This window comes from Humulus lupulus, chromosome 6 (assembly GCF_963169125.1).
Source record: "Humulus lupulus chromosome 6, drHumLupu1.1, whole genome shotgun sequence".
Lineage (NCBI taxonomy): Eukaryota > Viridiplantae > Streptophyta > Magnoliopsida > Rosales > Cannabaceae > Humulus > Humulus lupulus.
Window position 1 is genome coordinate 83,078,245 of NC_084798.1, and position 10,014 is coordinate 83,088,258.

Consider the following 10,014-nt stretch of genomic DNA (forward strand, 5'->3'; position numbering starts at 1 on the left):
AAGACTTTTATTCATATCGGTCCTTGTCATATATACTCATATTATATAAAGCACCTTTACCGAGATGTCTTACCACATCAATAATCCGAATCTAGATTATTTGTATCAACATGATACTCAGTAAACCATACTTACAACCCTAATTAAAGAATTCCATGACTTCAATTTGCTGTTGACTATTTTTATTCATTCATGTTATCTTAATTCTCTCGTAGAAATACAAGATCCCATTCTCAATGATGAATATGGAATTTTTCTGATATTTACAAAAAAATTATTCAAACAATAATTTAATAATCTAAATATAACAATAATAGACCATTGTATTTATTTATTCATTGAAATAATAAATCTCTCTTACATGCTTTTAGGACATACTCCTAAAAATCTCCCACTTGTACTTAAAGCAAGTAAGGCATTTCTCTCAATCCCATATTACGTACATGTCCCTCGAATTGCTTTGTAGGAAGTGTCTTCGTAAACGGGTCTGCCAGGTTGTGTTCTAATGCAATTTTCAGAATGGACACATCTCCTCAATGTACGATTTCTCTGACTAAGTGGTAATTATATGCTTTCCTCTCTTGTGGCTTCTTGGTTCTTTAGAATTAGCCACTGCTCCACTGTTGTCACTGTAAAGAACAAGTGGTTTCTCCACTTCTAGAACCAATTCCAGATCCGTGTAGAACTTTTTCAGCCAAACTGCTTCTTTAGCTGCTTCACAAGTTACTATGTATTCAAATTTAATGGTTGAATCAACTGTACTAGATTGCTTAATGCTCCACCAGACTACTCCACCACCAAGAGTGAATACTGACCCAGAAGTAAATTTTTTACTATCTTTGTCTGATTGAAAATCTGAGCAGTGTATCCAGTAGGTTGAAGGTCACTACTCGAATATACTAGCATATAGTTCCTCGTTCTCCTGAGATACTTGAGAATATGTTTCACAGCAATCCAGTGTTCCAAACCTAGATTTGACTGATAACGACTGACAATCCCTACTGCATAACATATGTCAGGTCTAGTACATAACATTGCATACATTAGGCTCCCTACAGCTGATGCATAGGGATACTTTCTCATGCCCTCTTGCTCTTGTGGTGTCTTTGGACACTAATCTTTGAAAAGAGTAATTCCATATTTGGTTGGCAATTGACCGTTTTTGGAATTTTCCATAGAGAATTTTTGAAGCACTTTATCAATATAATTTGCTTGTGAAAGTGCCAAGAGCTTGTTCTTTCTATCTTTTAGAATCTTAATGCCTAGAACGTAGCTCGCTTCTCCCAAATCTTTCATTTGGAATTTGTCAGCCAACCATTTCTTTACATTTGATAATGTCTCTACATCATTCCCAATGAGTAGGATATCATCAACATAAAGAACTAAGAAAACCACAACTTTCCCTTTGATGTATTTACAAACACATGCTTCATCAACATTTTGTTCGAAGCCATATGTTTTGATAGTTTCATCAAAAGTTAAGTTCCAAGATCTTAATGCATGTTTCAATCCATATATGGATTTCAACAACTTGCATACCTTTTGATCTTAATCCTTCTTAATAAACCCTTCTGGTTGTTCCATATATATGGTTTCATCAAGTTGGCCATTTAGAAAGGCTGTCTTGATGTCCATTTGCCAGATCTTGTATTCATAGATGGCAGCTATGGATAAAATTATGCGAATGGACTTAAGCATGGCTACAGGAGAAAATGTTTCTTCATAATCTACACCTTCTCTCTGTGTGTAGCCTTTGGCCACAAGCCTTGCTTTATAAGTCTTCACCTTTCCATCTGCACCCCTTTTCTTCTTGTAGATCCATTTACATTCAATGGCTTTAACATTGTTAGGTAGATCTACAAGTTCCCAGACAGAATTGGAATACATTGATTCCATTTCTTGATTCATGGCAGCTTTCCATTTATCAACATCAGGGTCTTCCATTGCTTCTTTAAAAGTCAATGGATCGTCCTTTTCAGTATCTGATACAAGAACGTGTGCCTCATGTTCGTAGCGAATAGGTTGTCTTACAATCCTCCCACTATGACGTTACACTGGTTTTTCCTTTTCAGGAATTGTGGTTTCTTTGGTTGTTTTATCATTAACTGATGAAGAAGATGGAGATGAAATTTTATCTGTCATTAGTTCCTGTAAAACTACTTTGCTCTGAGGTTTAAAATCATTCATATAGTCATGTTCTAAAAAGGTTGCATTCATCGAAACAAATACCTTTTGATCACTTGGACTATAGAAATATCCGCCTATTGTTTCTGGAGCATAGCCCACAAATATACACACTTCAGACCTTGAATCCAGTTTACCAGATTTAGGTCTTAGCACATGAGTAGGACAACCCCAAATACGGAAATGTCATAAACTAGGTTTATTTCCATTCCATAATTCCAGTTGTGTCTTTGTCACAGCTTTGGACGGAACTACATACAAAATATAATTAGCTGTTTGAAGTTCATATCCCCAAAATGATAAGGGAAGTGAAGAGTAGCTTAACATAGACCTGACCATGTCCAAAAAGGTTTGGTTTCTTCTCTCTGAAACTCTGTTTTTCTGTGGTGTTCCAATTGTTGTGAGTTGGGATAGAATACCATGCTCTAGCAAGAAATATTTGAATTCAGAATCCAAATATTCACCACCACGGTCAGATCAGAGTGTCTTTAAAGATTTACCTAATTGCTTCTCAGCTAAGGCTTTGAAGTCTTTAAACCCATCAAAAGTTTCTGACTTCTTAAGCATTAGATAGACATGACCGTATCTAGAATAGTCGTCAGTAAATGTGACAAAATATTCATAACCACCTTGAGCTTGAATGTTAATTGGACCACATACATCACTATGTATAAGCTCTAGTGGTTCTTTGGCTCTATTTCCCTTTGAAGTGAAAGGTCGTTTTGTCAATTTTCCTTCTAAATAGGATTCACAAACTAGTAGGGTTTCAACTGTTAGTTCCCTCAAAGGTCCATCTTTAGTTAACTGGTTTATCCTATCTAAGACTAATATGACCTAATCTTAAGTGCCAAAGATACATGTCATTTTCTTTAGAAACCTTTTGTCTTTTGTTACTTTGTGGATTAGCTACTTTGAATAATTTAGAATTATTGAGCGATTTTTCAATTGGATTAAGCATGTACAGTCCATCCTTTTGTTTTGCATGACAAATATTGTTCCCATTCTTTGAAATAAAAATCACATTATTATAAAAACAAATGCCAAAATTTTGTTCATGTAACAAAGATAAAGAAATAATGTTTCTAGAAATTTCAGGAATAAAGAGAACATTATTCAAAACTAGAAAATTTTTCTTAAAATTTAAACGGATTGTTCCACATGCTTTAGCTGAAACAAGTGCTCCACTTCCCACTCTCATAGTCATCTCTCCTTGCTCCAACTGCTTTGTGGACTCAAGCATCTGCAAACAAGAACAAACATGGTTAGTGGAACAAGAATCAACTATCCAAGATGATTTTTCATGTTCCACCATACAAGCTTTGAGTACAAGCAAACCTAATTTACCTTTCTTTTTCTCTTTCACCTTGGCAAGATACTTTGGACAGTTCTCTTCCAATGACCGTCGACATTACAATGGAAACACTTTCCTTTGGGTGCCTTTTGTTTGGGGTCATTGTCCTTTTTGTTCTTGGGTGCCTTGGATGACTTCTTTGTCTATTTCAGATTGTCCTTTTTAGGTTTGCATTCATTGTTATTGCTTTTCCTTTCCTTCTAAGAAGAAGATGGTTTGGCTTCAACAACATTTGCTTCAGCCTGACTTGAGATTGTCTTGTTCAAAGAATCAAAAGTTTGTAATTCATTCAACAATTGTGTCATGTTAATTTCTAATTTGTTCATGACATAATTTGTTGTGAATGTAGAAAAAGCAAGAGTTAAAGACTCAAGTATAATGCTTACTTGTGTCTTTTCATCCATGACTGCTCCGTGCGTCTCAGCTTCATGGAGTACACTGATCATGTTCAAGACATGCTCACGCACATATTGACCTTTCTTCATCTTACCATTCATGTAGGTTCTAGTAGCCTCATGATGACTTTGATCAGATGGGTGCCCAAACATTTCCTTAAGAGATTCTAGTATCTCAAAAGCAGTTTCCATGGATTCATGCTTTGTTCGTAAGACATCACTCATGCTTACAAGAATATAGCACTTAGTTTTGTTATTGGATTGAATCCATGCATCATATTTGTCCCGAATATGTTTCGGGGCAGTTGCCCCAGGTTCTTCAGGACATTCCTCATTTAGGACAAACTTGTGGTTTTCGCTAACCAACAACAGATTCATATTTGATTTGCATTTTGTGAAGTTATCACCAGTTAATTTTTCTTGTGCGATTAAAGCAGTGATTGGATTACCAGAGATAGACATTTTCTGAATAAAATAAAAAATACAAATATTATTATATTTAGGAAAATAATTATCAAAGTATCAGAAATTAAACGTGATGCATAAGCACAATTAAAACACATAAAATAAAGTTTAATTTCCACGATAAAACTTTCTAACAATTAAAGTGCCGCCTTAGGGTCGGTCAAATTAATCTTAGAGAATTTATAAGACATTCTTATCTGTATTGTTTAAAACTTAAAATAACTCATTATTTTCTCTTTTAAACATTAAAGTACCGCTTAGTTTGGTCAAGTTATGATTATCCACTGCAAAAGCTTAATCATAACTTTGTGAGTGTAACCCATTATTTCGGAGTTCATGACTTAACTTAGGACATGCCGCCTTAGGGTCGGTCAAACCTAAAATACATCATTAGTTCCTATCTTTGTAAGAAATATAACATTGCTATTGACATGTCTAAACACCTTCCTTTGGGGGACAGAAACAAAGCTGTCGCGAGGTGCTATTCATATCTCATGGTGTTATATTAATAATGGAGACCACATGTTATATTGAGTTATCAACCCTCTCCCACTCACTATTTTGAAATAAGTGCTTTTAACCTAATTAATTCCAAATTAATTATAGATTCTTTAAACTTTATGAACATAATTAAAATTGGTAAGAAAGAATGTTTCTAGGTCCATATCAAATTTTAAATTACCAATTATATTCATCTAAACTTTACTAAAAAACAATTTTAAAATAAAGTCGGTTTAAAGAAAGTAAGTCATAAAGACTTAAAAAAACGGTGTGATATTTTACCAAGTTTTCAAAGAATAAAACTAAGTAATTTATATGCAATTGGTTTCGCAAAACAAATCATATAAACATATAGGACAATCCTAATAATCATGTTTCTACCAATGAGATGCATGATAATAACTGTGTAGGTTTTTACGTATTGCACAAAATGCATGAACATATTATCAATCACATGAAAACAATTATTTAAATAAATAAACAATAAATGTTGAACCGGGTGCTTTTCGGAATTTCTAATTTTACAACCTCTTTATAAAATTAAAATAAAATAAAAACAGCCTTAGATCTCCATCGTGCTTCTTCACTTTACTTTCGATAGGATATGTGTCGTTGGTCCAGAATAATAATAAGAAAATAATTTTCTAATTATCTTAATTAATTAAAACAAAACTTTTAAATAATCATAATTTTATTTTCCACTAATTAAAAAAACTTTTAATTAAAAAAAATAGAATGAAATTTAATTAAAGTCTGTTATTTTGAAAAATAAATTTTTAAATAAGATATTCATGAAAAGTTTGTTAGGATAACAAAAATATCTCATTATTTAAATATCAAATTTCTAACAAATAGGATATTTAACATTTAAATTTTTTTTATAAGAATAACAGATTAATTTCAGAAAAATAAAAAAAAAATTATGGACCAGTAAGACAGGGACACGTGGCACTGAAATGTGTTGTTGGGGCCCACTGTACGGGACCGTACGGACGAGTCCGTACGACGTCCTCGGCAGCGGCTTGGAGGATGGCCTCAGAGGATCGATGGCTGAATTCTGAATCCCGGGCTCCGTTTTGACTTTGTGTGATCAGAATTACAATTTTATGATTTCAAAAACCAAATAAAATTACATAAATCCTATTCCCCTTAATGGCTTACACAATGATCTAATCATGAACAAATCATATCCCAAAAACACCATACAATTAACGATTCAACATTCCCATGCATTCAATCATATTAAGCCATCCGTTCATTCATCATAAATAAATAAATGCATAAAACTAAACCCACACAGATTCAATATACATATATGTGAAGATGGCCATGGTACCATTTGTTTGTTTTTATAGATCAAATAAGAGATTATACGCAGCGGAACAACAATCAAAATTGTTAAGTTAACCCCACAAGATTTCTAGATATACTTCTTCACATACAAATATATATATATTGAATCAAAGAGATAAATAGAAAAATTACCTCAAGTCCTTCCTTGCTACTATTTTTTTGTACGGTAAAATTCTTGAGATCTTACACCAAGATCTTCCAAAATGTTCTCAACACTCAAAGAACGAGTGTGGGCTCGTTATACAAAACAATAGGCAAAATCTATTTATCAGATGTTCTCAACACATGAGATCTGATAAAGTTTGGACCTAATTTTGTGAAGAATAGTGACCTATGCTTGTAGCATTATTCTCATTCTCTCACGGAGATTTCACGATATATTTTCTATCTGTGAAAAGTATCGCTTTCGAAAAACTGATCTCCCTTATTTAATTTATCCAATATATATTAAAAGAAATAATATTAGTTATTTTAAACAATTTAAAAATAACTAATCAGCTATAAGATTTTTGTTTAAATAATAATATTTTAATCATATTAAAATAGCTCATTATTTATTTAATATTTAAATAACTAAAATTGTTGAACCAAGATTCTTCTGGAATTTTCTTGCGTGTGTAGCACAGTCTGTGCACTATGCTACACGCCCAACTCATGCCAGGGAGGCATTGTGATTTTCTCAATTTTTTATCATTATTTAAATACCAAAAATAACAAAAAAAAAATTCAAAATTGATTATATTTTTGTTAAATCAAATAATTAATTAATTCACACTAAAAATAACATAAGCATGAGCTCCTCCTTCTCTCTGCCATGGCGCGGCGACGTAAGGTGGTGCAGAAGCTTGTTCAGACAGATCCCCGTCCAGAGCTCCCTTCATCCACTGAAATACCACCCTTCGTACCATCGATTGACAGGATATGCGAGATCGATATTGATGTGAACATCTCTTCAGAGGTTCCTGAGATTTCAAGTAAGGATGAGGCTCATGTTTCTCCGATCAAGCAGACAATACCTGAGATTAGATCCCCTTCATGGGCGTTGGAGGTAGAGAATCAGTCATTTCACGAAGTTGCGAAGGCAACCTGGTCTCGATTCAAGGAACTGCTCCCTATTCAGGGGGGGTACAGAACTCGAATATAAAGAACCTCTGCAGCAGGAAGGGCAAAAAATTGCTCAACTGGACCTAGAGGAAATTGCAATCAAAGCTTCTTTCTGGAATTCGGCCTTGATTTGTGTAGTTATGGGAGCTAACCCGCCATTACCTGTCTTTGAAGGTTTTATTAACCAGATTTGGGGGAAACTTGGGATCGAACGAGTTGCAAGGATGAATTCAGGATTTATGATGGTCAAATTCATAGATGAGGCTACTCGTGACTTGGTCCTAGAATTAGGGGTAGTTCATTTTGATCAGAAGCCTGTTATCTTAAGGCCTTGGACTGTTGATATTGATTCTCTGAAATCGATTAAATCAGTGCAAGTTTGGATTCGTCTTCCAGATCTTGGGTTACAGTACTGGGGCACAAACTATTTAAGTGCTTTGGTTAGCACTATTGGGAAACCAATAATGATAGATAAGATCACAAAAGACAGGTCGATTATTAAATTTCCTCGGATATTAGTTGATATGGAAATATCAGACTCTCTTCCTAAGTTCATTAGCTATATCAATGAGAGAGGTCAAGTAATGGACCAAGTGATTGACTATGAATGGATGCATACAAAATTCTCTCAGTGTAAGAAGTTAGGACATACAGTCTCAACTTGCAAATTTGTAGAAGGATTGGTTTGGAGGAAAAAGGAGATTCCAACTAATCAGGCGGATGGTGGTAATGCTCATGGAGATACTAGCACTCACCAGAAACAAGGTCAGGATAACTCACCCCAGTCCTCATCAAAAAAGGAGTCGATATCCCAACATGAGGAACTTCCTAAGGATCAAGGCTGGACTACTCCGAAAAACCCAGGTACAGTGAAATCGAAATCCCCTGTTACAGACCAGAATAGTACAAATACATTCAGTGTTCTTCAAGAACAGAAGAAGTTTCTCAATGACCCTTCATTATTATTGAACTTGAATGGACAATTTCAATATAATGAGTTGGAATGTTAGAGATATGAATAAGAAGAATAAGCAGATAGCTATTTTGGATGTCTGCCGGATAAATAAGATTGGTATTGGAGCTCTTCTAGAAACAAAAATAAAGGGTGATAAACTGAAGGATGTAATGGAAACTAGTTTTCAGGGTTGGAATTATCATAATAATATTAGGATGGAGGACCAAATTCTTTTGATATGGAAGGATAGCTGGGTCAAAGTGGAAGTTATTAAAGATCATTTTCAATTTCTGCATTGTAGAGTTCGATTTTGTATCACTGGCCAGGAGTTTTGCTTTACTGTGGTTTATGGTTCTAATCAATTGGAATCTAGGAAATTGCTCTGGTCAGAGTTGTCTAATATGCCTCTTCCAATTAAACCTTGGCTTATTATGGGAGATTTTAATGCAGCTTTTGATCCTAGTGACAGAAGAGGTGGTAGGTGTATTTCGAAAAAAGAGCTTGAAGATGATAGGAATTGGCTTGATCTTGGTCTGGTGGAAGAAATGAAATTACTGGGTTCCTTTTACACTTGGTCTAATAATCAGGAAGGGGATAATCGCATATTCTCTAAACTAGACAGAGTCTTTGTCAATGAGGACTGGCTGGACATTTTCCCTTCTGTTATAGCTGCTGCTTGTTGGGAAGTGACTTCAGATCATTGTGTTGTTATTATGAAACAAACAGGTATTTCAAATGAGGGTTTTGCTCCTTTTCGGTTCTATAATATGTGGACAAGCCACCCTCAATTCAGAACTACTGCCTTATCTAATTGGAACAAAGACCTTAGAATCAAGGGATGTGGTTTAGATCAGGTTTCATGGAAACTTATTCGGCTGAAGCATGAATTGAAGAAGTTTAATTGGAAGATTATTGTTGATGTGGCTAGGAACTTTGAAGACAGTAAAGCTAAGTATCAAAAGGCTAAAGCTGATCTTTTTTCTGACCCGCAGAATCAAATTTTAGCTTCAACTGAGAGAATATCATTTCAGAGATTTAAAAATCAAGAGAAGATCTATGGCAGTTTTCTTAGGAAAAAAAGTAAGATAGAGTGGCTCCAATTCGGCAATGAAAATTCCTCCTACTTTCATGCCTATATGAAGGAAAGGAAGAGAGCTAATAGAATAGCATCTTATGTAACAGAAGATGGCAGAGTTGAGGACAGATATCCTAAGGTAATTAGTCACTTTGTTGATCATTTTAAAACTGCTCTGGGTTGTCCTAATAAAGCTACAGGAAATGTTGATTATGCCATAACAGATCTGGGTCCAATTTTGAGTGTTGAAGATCAGCTGGCTCTAATCAAGCCTTTCTCTAACAAAGATGTTAAAGCAGAGTTGTTTAGTATTAGATCTATAAAGAGTCCTGGATCAGATGGTTTTGGGGATGGGTTTTTTAAAAGCTTATGGAAAGACATAGGGAAGGAGGTTTCTAAGGCTATCCTTGGTTTTTTTGAAACAGGGTATATTCCTAAAGCAATGATTAGTACTATTCTAACCCTTATCCCTAACGTTGATCACCCGAACATAGCTGCTAATTTTAGGCCAATCGCCTGCTGCATTACCCTCTATAAATGCATTTCTAAAATGCTTTGTCATAGGGTGATTGGTATTCTTCCAAAGTTGATCAACCAGAACCAATGGGCTTTTATAAAAGATAGAACTCTT

General features: G+C 34.6%; 1 protein-coding gene across 1 annotated transcript; it reads left to right on the forward strand.

Annotated features, from left to right (window-relative positions):
* The first annotated feature begins 7,493 nt into the window (after positions 1-7,493).
* Positions 7,494-8,363, forward strand: LOC133785258 (uncharacterized). The gene has a single exon (XM_062224509.1). The coding sequence runs from the start codon at positions 7,494-7,496 to the stop codon at positions 8,361-8,363; it is 870 nt and encodes a 289-aa protein (XP_062080493.1).
* The last annotated feature ends 1,651 nt before the right edge of the window (positions 8,364-10,014 follow it).

Coding starts and splice junctions, on each gene's coding strand:
- LOC133785258 (XM_062224509.1), top strand. CDS start 7,494: ATGGGAGCTAACCCGCCATTACCTGTCTTTGAAGGTTTTATTAACCAG.